The sequence below is a fragment of the Tauraco erythrolophus genome, chromosome 8, assembly GCF_009769465.1.
Source record: "Tauraco erythrolophus isolate bTauEry1 chromosome 8, bTauEry1.pri, whole genome shotgun sequence".
In the NCBI taxonomy this organism is placed as follows: domain Eukaryota; kingdom Metazoa; phylum Chordata; class Aves; order Musophagiformes; family Musophagidae; genus Tauraco; species Tauraco erythrolophus.
In genome coordinates this window covers 13,997,663-14,010,301 of record NC_141472.1, presented here as the reverse complement: position 1 = coordinate 14,010,301, position 12,639 = coordinate 13,997,663, and the positions used below count along the sequence as shown (strand labels likewise).

Genomic DNA, 12,639 nt, shown 5'->3' with positions numbered 1-12,639 from the left:
TATAAATGATGTCACTAGTTTCATTTCTTACATGTTGGTGTTGCTTTTGTTGTTATTAAAAAAAAAACACCCTGCTAAGTCACTAAGGGAAGAGACTATTTTCAAGGGGTTTTTCTTCTCAATGGTAAAAGGATTATCTGACTTTTGGACTTTCAGATTTCTATTTGGCCTACAACTGAGGATAGAGAACGCATAGAGCATCTGTAAAATCAGTTCTCTGCCATACATGTAAAACAGTTTGGATGAATCCCTGAATGTTTTGATACCCATGATGAAATCAGTAAACTTGATTGGAAGACAAACATAGTGTGGAAGCCTGTTCCTTGTAAAACCCCTTGAAGCACACATTCCTAACTTCAATTAGCTGCATTTAAAAAATACACTTGCATTGATGTAAAAAGTCTATCTAATAAATACTGATCTGGCAAAGATATAATTGCAGGATAGAAGCTCATAGTTTTGAGAGCTAGATTGAGAGCATAGTTTGTAAATATTATAGGTAGCACTAGCAAAAACAATAAATAAATCGGAAGTATCTTTCCAGGTGAGCAGAAATAGCTCTTTGACTGCTGATGGAGATAGGATTTCCACCTGCATTTCAGAAAATGGAGCATCATCAGTTCTGTTTTTCAGAACTTCTTCCTGACTGTGGTATTACAATCATTTATGTTCCTCACCTGCAAGTGCCACTGCTGTTTGTGACCCTGGTTTTTGCACTGTAAAATATCTGTGCTGGTTGAAAGGCTGTTTTAATGTAAGGACAACCATTGCTATGGTTACACTGAAGACAGATTTGTTACTATTATTTTAATAGGAAATACTCCACCCCCAGACAGGATTAGTATTATAATACCTGTGAAATAATTTTTTTATGAGTATTATATGTATAATAATGATGAGACATTTTTATATTCCACAATATTGGCAAAATACGTTCATCATAAGTTAAGGCAGTTGTTTAGGGCAGTGGCTGCCATCTGGCTGTTAAACCATTGAATGTTACCACCTTAATTCATGAATTTTACCTAAACTCATCTAGTCTAACAATGAATATGCCCAATATATTTGCTTATGTAGAACGTTGGTAAGGCTGATTGTTCTGATCTTCCCTGTACAAGACAGCACTTATGCATGAATTTAAATCTTTGAAGTAGAGTATCTGTGGAAATTAAATTGAGATTACTTGCTTGCATGTAAGTTTTCTGGAAACTATGGCCAAAGTTAGAAGACATAAGATTTTGATTGCCTTAACTTTATTCATGTAGGATAAAGTCTTGATAAACAAAATTATCTGTTTTAAAGATTATCAAGAAATACATTGGTTTATATAGCAGCCAAACTAAATTTGTATGTCTTACATCTTTTGGTCTAAATAAACTGAGCAACATACCAAGGTTATGTATGCTGAAAGTATGATTCAGTAACTTTTTAATCTGTGTTCGTCTGCTAGTGCTTGAAAATATAATAATGTATGAATATCTCTTCAGCTAGTGTAAATAAAGCTCTTGATTTTTAACAGTACTGTCTGCTATATCACTGAAAGATACTAACTCTACAGGAACTTCCAGCAACTTTACCTCAGACTCTGAAGCCTTTGATGTAGAACAAACAAAAAAACACAATGAAAACTATAAGTGCTGAAGAACACGAAAACAAACTTTCCCAACAGGAAACTAAATGGGACAGCAACTATTGCTTAAAGTTTTCTTTTAAGGCTTATGCTTCTGAACAGCTGCAATGGAGTTGGGGTGGAGTGGGGGAGCAGCCCGTCAGCACACAAGTGCTGCACACCAAATTAAAATTAAAAGAGCAGCTGAAGTGAGAGGTACATATCTTAAGTGCAAGATTTACCGATACTGCATGTCATGCTAGCTCGGTTAACTGAATTTTAGATATTTGTTCAGAAAAACAATTACCTTAAGAAGTTTAGTCTTGGACCCAGACAGCAAACAAGCAGTGAATACCAGCCTTTGAAATTGTGTGTTCTGTGTGGGACTGCCAAAGGGACAACATAAAAATATTTTGTGCAACAGACCTTACACAATAGATTCTCGATTTGTTTTTCAGGGAATGATGCAACTGGATAGGGATGCTTGAGAAAGAATTAGGCAAGAAAAGTTTACTAAAACAAATGTTTGCCCTATGAACAGTGCCTTGAGCAATGTCATATGGAGATGACAAACTCCACTGAACAGTACAGCTGCACTCCCACAGTATCAGATGTTATTTATTGGCTTTAAAAATAAAGCTGTGTTATAATCTCACTCAGAGAGGTTGTGTGTGAATATATGTATTTAAAAAAAATAACTAATTTTAGCCATGTTTTGGTAGGACCTTCCAGGTTTTTTGTAAACCTGCAATTTGTGACAGGATTAATTAAACTTCACAGTTTTTTCACCATGGAAGTACGCTATGTAATTGTCTAGTGGCATTTACAGTTTCTCACCTGTTTGTCTAATTTTGCTTTTCTGTTTAGTGACACAGATATCCTGTTGTTTGGATTGAAAAATTAAATAGTACACCCTCTTTAGCTTATATTAGTAATGGCATAACAAAATTAACAACAGGATATTCAGCCAGTTCTAATTTCTAGCCCTGCAGAAGACATATACTGCCAACAGGCCCTTTCTTACTATAGTCCTTACTCTGCGAATTCTTAAAGTGCTTTAGAAGCTGTCAGAAAACTTAAGGAAAAAAAAAAAGGAAATTTGAAACAAATCATTAAAAGGTGTAAAAATAAATAAATCAATCTTTATTACTACAAATTTACAATTTAATACACCAGGACAATGAAGAAAAACAATTGTTCCTTGTGTTTTTTCACATTACATTCAAGTATATTGGAAGTCATATTAGGATAAGGTAGTTACTGCGGAGTGAAACATGCTACTTTGCTTAGTAAATGTGACACCAATGTAATTTTTAATGTCTGGATATTACACAGCAGATTATTTTGGTGCATAGTGTCTGCCAAATTAATTAACTCTTCAATAGGATTAAGTATAATCTTTGGTATTTTCATATACTTTGAGGCAGTTTTGGGTACTTTTTAAAGTTTTAAGGTAATAGTTCTTTTTATTTAGAGACATAAAAGTGAGTAGTAACAAATCATGCTTTTAAGAAACGGCAAGTCATTCATTACCACTTACTAGCAAATAATCATTATTAAACCTGTAATTAATACGGGACTTTTTTTTCCTCAAAAGCAACGCACTTTCTCAACTTCATTTAACAGAATGTTGGCAGGTCTTGAAAAAGCTGGGCTAATAGTTTCCCCTGTTCTTTAAAGGATGCTACAGCAAACCCAAGAGCATATGTATGTCGCTCCCCCTCCCCCATTGAAGTCAGGTAAATCACATTGGCTATATTTTTTGATCCTTCCACAAAAGTATAATAAAAAGCGCAGAAACGTGTTTTTGCCTGTGATAGACTTTAATATGCATATTTTAAGTACGGACTGAACAGCAGACTTATGTGTGTTTCAGCTTCGTAGTTAGTATTAACTTGTCTCATTTGGTCTTCAGTGATGGCCTCCGTTCTTCTTTGGAGGAAACAGTGTATATTCAATGCCAAGAGCTACGACGAAAGCTGCAAATCCCCACTTGAATCCCTTAGTGAGGACTTCTGCTAAGGTGACGGGTTTTGCAAAGCCACCCATATACCTCCAGGCTTCATTACTAGAAGAAAAGTGAAACCAAAAGAGTAAAACAAGATCAGTGGAGCCACTGTGATAAACATTAAGAAGAATATCTTTGTTTGGAAACAAAAGATGAAGGTATTTCAACTGGACTTACATTGAGATTGTAACATTTCTATCATTTAAGTAACAAGAGGTGCCACAAGTAAAGTTCATGATATTAATCTAACCTTTTATACATATAAATTGAGATACAAGTAACACTACTAAACAACATAATTCTGGTAACAGAATCACCTCCCCAAACTTAGTAATTGCTGTCTTCTGTTTTTACTCTGTTTGAAACAAAATCAGAACCCACTAGCACATACATGGGATGGAGTAACTACAAAGGCTAGCATAGTTAAATCTTAAAAGGGAAAGTTTTTCCAGCCATAGAAAACTCACCCTAGTGTGGAAGCACCTTCTATTTTACAATACAACACTTAACTGTATCAGGGTCAGAAAAGCCTACTAAAACGCATTAAAAAAAAAAAGCTGTGAAGATTGTATTTAGCTAAAAAGCCACAGAGTATTTACAAACCTCACACTATTTTGCCTTTCTGTTTTCAACCTGCATTGTTATTGAAACATTAGTTGCTGCTGTAACTGGCTACAAGTATTTATGTGTAGCACAACCAGTGTAATCCACAGATATGGACACGTTTTATCTTTTCTAAGGATTTAGAAACCGTCGGCGCAAGGGGACCAAGATAATCCCCTTGTGTCGATCGTTTCTATGACTCCGGATGAAGGGATATTGGCATGGAAGGATGCTAGTATAGGGTACTAACTGATAAAGATAAAAGTTTCCAAATCTTTCACATAGCTTATTCTGTATTGAACATGTACATTAACATGCATTTGCTACAAAGGTGGAAAGCTGATCCCCTGTTAAAAGAAACTTAATATACCAAAGAGGGGAGCCCTAGAAAGGGTTACTTTTTCAAGACTTCTAGTGCAAGATATTAATAATGCAGTGTTCTTCCAGATTACTGGAGCAAATAACTTGATACTTTAATTTCTCCTTTGTTAAGGAAGATTGGCACGATACTCGTACTTGGCCTATGGAACTGAAATATTACTTTATGTAAAATTTGAAAAGCTCGGGAGGCATCATCTCATGCTTTAAGAGTTTGACTTTGTTCCTAATTTCAACTCCTCACATAATTGGCTCAATTGCCTTCTTTTACCAGAGAAACATTTAACTTTTTTATCTAGAAGGCGCAATAAATGTTACACAAGCTCTTTTCCAGTTTGCTGTTTTGCTGCACTTCCTGAACTTGGAAGTGTATGCACTAAAAATCAGGTTAATTTATTCTAAATTTATGAACTTTGTCCATTTTTAATGGGAATAAGGCTATTTCTTGCTGAAAATAATTTTGTTGGAAGGGAAAAAAAAAAAGCTAGCACTGCTTGCAAACCACAGAAATGGAGGCAATATAAACGTGACACAGGCCTGGAAAGCTAACTGATAACCGATAATCATAAGGACTGTATCTCAAATGATTCTTATAGTCATCAAAACTATGTTTTACTCTATGCTTACAGCCTTAAACTATTTCGCAGGAAGGAAAAAAACCCTGTCAATCCCATACCCCTCTAAAGGTTGTAGCATGTAACAACTTCTTAATGGATGACCTGTTTGCTCTTACATTTTTCTTGTAGTGACTTGAAGTAAAGCCTTTTCTAGGAAAGCTCCTGGAATAGTTTGTTCATGCAGCTTTTCCCTTACAGAAGAATTGGACTACACAGCACAAGACATTTAGCGGTTTTATTCTCCAAGATTAAAGACTACTTGAGGAAAGTATTACATAATTCATGATGTGGGAGAGAAATGTTAAGCCCTGTTTTAACAGCTGTCCAAATGATCCAGAATTGGTCTAGCTAAAAAGGAGGTATTCATTGTAGAGTGGGACAACTTAAAAGGTGAAAGTCTGATCTTCCATTATGTCATTTGCTGCTTAGCAAAATGCACAGTTGAATCAAATTCCACATTGTATACTAGGATGTTTCTTCTTTTCAAATAAAGGCCTCCTGTTGTATATGAGGAATGCTATTCCTACTCAGAATGTCAATGTAAGTTCCATCAATTTCGGCAAGATCTGAGCACACAATCTCTTTGTTGAGAAGGGACAGGCTTACTCACATGTGCAAGACCTAATATTACTTACATGTTTTGGTGGATGAGGTATTGGTCATTGTGCCTGATCCGTATCATCCAAACATCACAAAGTGCAACGGTGTATTGCAAAACGTGGAGACTGATCAGGGTGATGCAAGGCATGACCCTCACACAAAAAAGTAAATACAGGCTTAACTGAAATTCTAACTAATATGTTCTAGATGCGTTTTCACTAAAGAAAAATAATCTGCAATGACAAGGTCCAGCTGATGCTACAAGATGATCTATAGAAATTATTTTTGAGGCTCTTGTACTTACCGAGCCCATGGATCCCTAAGACCCCGTTTAGCTAGCCTTTCCTGGACCTTCTCTAGGGGAGTACCCTCTATCTTCCACTGCCTGTAGTCAGGGAGTTCCACTTTCCCATGGCCATGGCCATGTTGATTTCCATGCCCCATACCTACAAGAAAAGATAGAAGTTTTTTATTTCTGAAACGGTATCAGATTATTTTCACACACTTGCAAAGAACAAGAACTTGTTTGTCCCTGCCCATGGCAGGGGAGTTGGAGCTAGATGACCTTTGAGGTCCCTTCCAACCCAAACCATTCTAGGATTCTACATTTCATCTCACCGGCAAAACAATACCCTGTACAGGAAACACAGGGAGATTACAAGAAGCATTCCAAAGCACGTAACACTGCGCATGAAGCATCTTCTGCACTGTACACAGTACACTGTAAGACAAAGAGCTAAGAGACTTTATGCTGCGTTTCGGAAGTTGGTGATTAAGCCCAATAAGGCAGACTGTGCAGATGCAAGTGTTACTGTGCTCTAAGTCACCACTACCATTACATTCACGAAGCAGCTATGTAAATTTTCTGTGCCAAAAAACGGTGTCAGAAAAACAATTGTTTCCAACGTCTATAAATGCACTTAAGTAACACCAGGGCCCACCAACTTGCAGGCTTTCCAGAGTACATGAAAAAGCTCAGAGTTCAGTTTGGAAATTTCTAATTTAGGTACAGCAGAGCTATGATCACCAAGCTCTGAAGAAAAACACGAGAAAAACAAAGACTTGGCTCCTCAGCTCCTTTTAAGTTGCCTCCAATTCAGTCAAACATTAACTGCGGTGATAAACAGGTACCGGATGGATGAATCAAAAAGGAGATGCGCCTAGTAGTCATTTCACGAGCCTGGGAAATATAAGCTTTATTTAGATACACCTTCGAGAGAACTAGGAAAATATTAAGGTTCTCATTAAAAACAGTGATCAAGGCAGATGGCAAGGTGAACATTTTCAGTGAGATCATGAAGGACTGGAAGAAGATAATGATGGCTTTTAAGTCTATTTTCACAATTCACCTCAGACTTTGAGCCAGGATTTCCCGTTTTGACACGTATCTGGTAGCAATAAACAGATTTAATGCCCTTAATTTTTAGGAGAATTGACCAGGATGCAATAGTGCCAAGAACATAGCTTTGAAGCCTATAACTCTTGAAGACCCCAAGCCGCGGAGGTAAGCAAAGAGGATTCTCTTGCAGAAGGAAACATCTAAATAAGAGCTCCAACGCCCGAAAAGCTCCCCCAAAATTAAACCCCTGCTACGCCCTTGCAATAAAAACCCAGCACCTCTCCCCTAGCGACATTTACCCTCCCACGAGAAAGGGGCTGGTGCGGACGTGCGCAACAGCGGCCGCACGCCGCGGCCAGCGGGCTGCACTGCGGCACCGGCCGGGCGTTCTCCCGGCGAAAGCGGGGCCGAAAGGGCCTCGAGCCGCGGAGGGCGACCCGGCCCGCGCAGCGCCGCGCCGGGGGCCCCCGGCCCCGACGCGGGACTGTCCGTCTAACCGCTGCGCGGGGCCGCTCCGACGGCGGGCACAGCCCGGAGCAGCCGACATGTCCGCCGCCCACCGCCTCCCCTCCCCAGCCCGCGCACAGGCACTCCTGGGGCGGGCAGCGGCGCAGACAGGCCCCGGAGGGCGCCCGGGCCCGGCCCGCCGCCCTCGCCCCCCCCCGACGGGCCCCGGCTACCTGCCCGCTCCGTGACCCTCCCGCAGGACGCGGCCGCCACCCGGAAGCGGAAGTTGGCGCGAGAACCGGGCGCTGTGGGAAGCGCAGCCAGCCACGAGGGTTCCGGGGAGCTTCCGTTCCGGTTCCTCCCGCTGTCTCGGCAGAAGTGGCACGGCCACTCGCCTAGGCCTCTGCTGCTCGCAGCGCTCCCGTTGCAGTTTAACGGGGCGGGTCTCGCACACGGAGCGGCGCCGCCGACTCTGGCGGAGGAGCTGGGAGCGGGGAAGGACGGAGACGCGGAGGAGAAAGCAGCCAATCAATGCGGCGCTTGTTAGAGGCGGAAGCGGCCCAATAGGCGGGTGCGTTGTTGAGGTGCGGGGTTGGCCGTAGCTGGAGGCAGGAGCGGAGGAGCAGAGGGTGAGGGGGCGGTGGCGGCAATAGTAATACGAGCCGGTACCGGAGCCGCTGGGTGGTGGCGGCAACTGGCGGGGCCTGGGCTGGCACCAGGATCGGGACCGCAGCGGGGATCCCCGCTTCTCCTCGCTGGTTGGCTGCTGCCCGCCGGTCGTTGCCGGGTGCGCGAGCAGAGACGGAAGCCCGCAGGGTCTGCGCGTGCGGGGGCGCGAGCCCTTGTTCCGTGCCCCCCCCCCCCCCCCCCCCCCCCCGTCATCGCCACAGCCACTGCTGCTCGCGGGGCGCCGCGCTCGGCCTCCCCTTCCTCGTTCCCTCGTTCCCTCGCCGCTCTCCCCGCGGCAGCGCGGAGGGGCGGCTGGCGGGGAGCGCACCGGCGCCCGGCGGTTATATAAGCCCCGGGCCCGCACGCCCCCGGCCCTGACCGCGGGGAGCGGCCGCCCCCGCTCGCCGCCCGCCCTCGGGGGTCACCTCGTCGGGCGAAGAAGTCGCGGGGGAAGTCGGAGGCGCTCACAAGCCCGGCTGGCACCTGCAGCAGAGTTTTGGTTTCCAGTGGATGTATTTTAAAAGAGCATCGCTGTCTGTTTCCGCAGGAGAAGGGGAGAGGCATCTTGAAATCCTGGGAGTGCGCTGAAAGGTAAGTGAAAGTTAAGAATTCTCTTGACAGCTGCTTCTTGAGTGAAATGGTTGCTTGGTTCCACTGAGTACCTGTCTGTGGGGAACTCGGTGTTTTGCATGCCGTGGCTGTGGAATTGTGAAGTGTTGGCCGCGTGAGTATCTGGATAAACAAATTGGTTTTTGTGTTGCTCGAGATTGAGTGCACAGTCCCCTTCATCTGAAAAGAAACGGATGAAAGTTAACTGCTCTGTCAGTGACTTACAAAGGCTTAAATTGTTCCTCAACTGGAGATGATACAATGGTGCTGTTTCTTTATAGTAGAATACAAACTCCATTATATTAGTTTCTGATGCTTTTATAAGAATGAGAATAAACACTGGTTCATGGCGTGATGCTGGCAGAATTTTAGGACAGGCCGTAGTGCCTTTTTTTTTTTTTCTGATATCCTAATGTAAAGCTGCTTCTGTTTTTCAGTTTTGTTTTTTTTTTATAGGGATATTGGGAGCACATGAAAAAATTCCAGGAGGAATGCCATTATTGTGTTAGTAACAGTGAAACTGTTCTAAATAGAGTGCCATCTGTTTCATCCAGACCGCTTCTGTCAGGTTTCAGCATTGAATGTTTTTCACTGTGCAATAAAGTCTGCAAAATTCAGAGCAGTCTCTTCCGCTCTGCAGATGCAATGTCAGGGCGAGAGGAGACACATTTGTTTTTCCGTAATGTATAGGGGGTGGAATCGAATTGCAGGAGGGCTCTTTATTGTGAGGTACCTGCGAGTTAAATCTCTGTCTTATAGAGAATCAAGATCTGTCAGATACCTGTGAAGTATTTCTTGTTTCTTCTTGTGACTGGAAGTTAATGGATATATGTTCGAAGTCTGATGTTGCTGAGGAATGTTGATATTTTCCTCAGAAAATTTTTTCAGTGACCCATAGACATATTAGATACCAGACACCTTGGTTTTATTTTTCGAAGGAAAAATAACAAAGTCCTGATTTTATTTATGGTTTTTTTTGTTTATTTTGTTTTGTTTTCTTCATGGTGCTTGGAAGCATGGCTTGATTATTCATGCATGAAGCCATACTTTATTGGTATTGCTGAGTCTATCAACATGAATGTTCAGTTCTGATCACAGAATATTCATAGAACGGATCGATATGGAACGGACCTTAAAGATCACCTAGTACCAACTCCCCTGCCATGGGCAGGGAAACCCTCCACTACATCGGGTTGCTCAAACCCTCATCCAGCCTGGCCTTGAACACTTCCAGGGATGAAGCATCCATAACTTCTTTGGACAACCTGGACAACAATGCCTTTACTCATTGTAAAAAATTTCTTCCATATTATCTAATCTAAATTTCCCATCTTTCAGTTTAAAGCCATTACCCCTTGTCCTATCACTACATGCCCTTGTAAACAAGTCCCTCTCCAGCTTTCCTGTAGACCCCCTTTAAGTACTGGAAGGCTGCTGTAAGATCTCCCCAGAGCCTTCTGTTCTGTAGGCTGGATGTGTTTAAGGCTGTCTGTAGGCTTCTGTTCTGATCCCTGGATGTGTTTAAGATTAGGGTGGATGATCTACTTCACGATATGGTTTAATGGGGATTAGGGATGGTTGGACTCGATGATCTGTAAGGTCTTTTCCAACCTAGAAATCTGTGAATCTATGAATCTATGAATCTGAACAACCCCAACTCTCTCAGCCTGTCTTCATAGCAGAGGTGCTCCAGCCCTCGGATCATCTTCGTGGCCCTCCTCTGGAGCCGCTCCAGCAGCTCCGTGTCCTTTTTGTGCTGGGGTCTCCAGAGCTGAACACAGTATTCCAGGGGGTCTCACAAGAGCGGAGTAGAAGGGCAGAATCCCCTCCCTCGACCTGCTGGCCATACTTCTTTTGATGCAGCCCAGGATACAATTTGTCCTTCTGGGCTGTCAGCGCACATTGCTGGCTCGTGTTGAGCTTCTCATCCACCAGCACCCCCAAGTCCTTCTCCTCAGGGCTACTCTCAATCCAATCTCTGCCTAGCCTGTATTTGTGCTTGAGATTGTCCCGACCCATGTGCAGGACCTTGCACTTGGCCTTGTTGAACTTCATGAGGTTCTCACAGCCTGTCAAGGTCCCTCTGGATGGCATCCCTTCCCTCCAGCGCGTTGACCGCACCACATAGCTTGGTGTCGTCAGCAAACTTGCTGAGGGTGCACTCGATCCCACTGTCCATGTCACCGACAAAGATGTTAAACAGCACCAGCCCCAGTACCGACCCCTGAGGAACACCACTCGTCACTGGCCTCCACTTGAGCATCGAGCCATTGACCGCAACTCTTTGAGTGCGACCATCCGGCCAACGCCTTATCCACTGACTTTGTATGACCTATTGCAGTCGAACAGAATTGTAGCAGAGGAGTGTGCTTAGCAAGATTAGTCTTCAACTATACTATCGCTTTCAAGGTTTAACGAGGTTTTGGGGAGCAGTTTCCCCGCACCCAAGTACATGAAAACTCTTGATAGGAAACACTGCGTGCGGTTGATAGATTCGCTTTACCATAAAGTTGCCTAATGTTTTGCTTCCTGAATTTCCTTTTTTTTCAGCATGGGCCATACTCTTTCTTTTCAAAATAAGGCTGCAAATATGAGAGATACGATATTTTGGGAAGATAGGAAGCTTTTTGAAGCTGTATCTTCACCAAATAAGTGAGTCTGCGTAATTTCAGGGGGGCTTACGGTCTTGCTACAACCTGTTTTTGAGAAGGAAACTTCATCATAATTACAATGTCAGCCTGAAGATATGAGTAGTATGCACAAGGAGCTAACAGAAAGCCAATGAGTTTTCATCTTCTGTGAAAAATGCTGGACATCCTTTAGGAAGGAAGGGTCTTTGGGGCTCCATGTACAAATAATTAGTACTTTTTGTGGTTTATTCGGTTACTTTTTTTGTACTATTCATGGTGGTGATAATCGTTGAAAAGATTAAGTGTTGTACAATGCAGTTATGTTAGCATGTACAGTTACATTAGCATGTACTAACCATGCTAGTTATGGTTTGCTGGTATTCCTGCTTATGTTGCTAGGTTAGAGGAAGGTGGCAGGGTTTTCTTGACCATGTTTCCAGAAATGTATATTGATATGTGTTCTGGAGATTGTGAGGTACGTTATGGGTACTGCTGTTCTCTGCATGTGCATATAATATTCTCCCTAACACTGAACTGTGTTTAGTGGTGTGCTCTTCATGAATGTTTTCTGGAGTAGGGAGCTGTGTCTCTAACAGTGACATGAAGCTTCAAGATGATGAAAAAGGCTTGTGCGGTTGTTTCGGGGTTCGGGATTTGGGTTTTTTTTTGACTCGATATCTTAACACGTATTTGAACTACTTAAATACTGTATCTTTTTTCCTGAAATTGCAAGTTACTTTCTCCGGCTTTGTATTAGTAGACATTTATAAGTCATTGGAAGCCTTTTGTCATTTGAATAAAATGGTCAAACCTGCTTTAATTACATTTCTAATGGAAAAGATCTTTCTTTGGTCCACCTTGGTTTCTTTGGATGTCTTCAGAAAAAGGCCATGAAAGGCAGGGAAGGAAATTATCTTCTCAGGCAGCATTAGAGAGCCAAATAGGGATAGTATCACAGTCTCAAACCACTGTTTCACCTCTCCTTTGGAGAAATGATGTGCTGGAGCAATAGTCTTAGCTTCTTTCTGTTTTTTCTTTGGCTACCCAAAGACCATTCTTCACAGGAACAGCCATGCTGGGCTAATCTGCTATTCTCTCTTGAAGTCTAAAGCCCTGGTATCCTGATATGT

At 42.6% G+C, this 12,639-nt stretch overlaps 2 protein-coding genes across 5 annotated transcripts in view; one reads left to right on the top strand and one right to left on the bottom strand.

Moving 5' to 3' along the window:
- Positions 1–3,422: 3,422 nt before the first annotated feature.
- On the bottom strand, positions 3,423–8,058 carry NDUFB3 (NADH:ubiquinone oxidoreductase subunit B3). Of its 2 annotated transcripts, none has more exons than XM_086615545.1 (3): positions 7,839–8,058; positions 6,120–6,261; positions 3,423–3,677 (listed from the first exon to the last, which is right to left on the bottom strand). In XM_086615545.1, exons 2-3 carry the CDS (start codon positions 6,257–6,259, stop codon positions 3,521–3,523), a joined length of 297 nt encoding a protein of 98 aa, XP_086471671.1. In that variant the 5' UTR covers positions 6,260–6,261; positions 7,839–8,058; the 3' UTR covers positions 3,423–3,520. The 2 variants fall into 2 exon arrangements, with proteins under 2 accessions (XP_086471671.1, XP_086471670.1); XM_086615544.1 differs by having other exon boundaries at positions 7,835–8,053.
- Positions 8,059–8,192: 134 nt separating this feature from the next.
- Positions 8,193–12,639, top strand: part of HYCC2 (hyccin PI4KA lipid kinase complex subunit 2) — a 62,247-nt gene continuing 57,800 nt past the window's right edge. For 2 of the 3 annotated variants that reach the window (XM_086616181.1, XM_086616180.1), the window contains exon 1: positions 8,690–8,861. The gene's annotated coding sequence lies outside the window, so the exon portion shown is untranslated. Of the gene's footprint in view, positions 8,231–8,689; positions 8,862–12,639 lie in introns of those variants that run through there. The other variant, XM_086616178.1, reaches the window with a different exon arrangement.

Excerpts from the sequence above, each read along its gene's own strand:
- NDUFB3 (XM_086615545.1), bottom strand. The coding sequence starts at position 6,259 with ATGGGGCATGGAAATCAACATGGCCATGGCCATGGGAAAGTGGAACTC. Across the intron at positions 3,678-6,119 it reads CTTAGGGATCCATGGGCTCG|TAATGAAGCCTGGAGGTATA; the intron begins GTAAGTACAAGA and ends CTTTTCTTCTAG.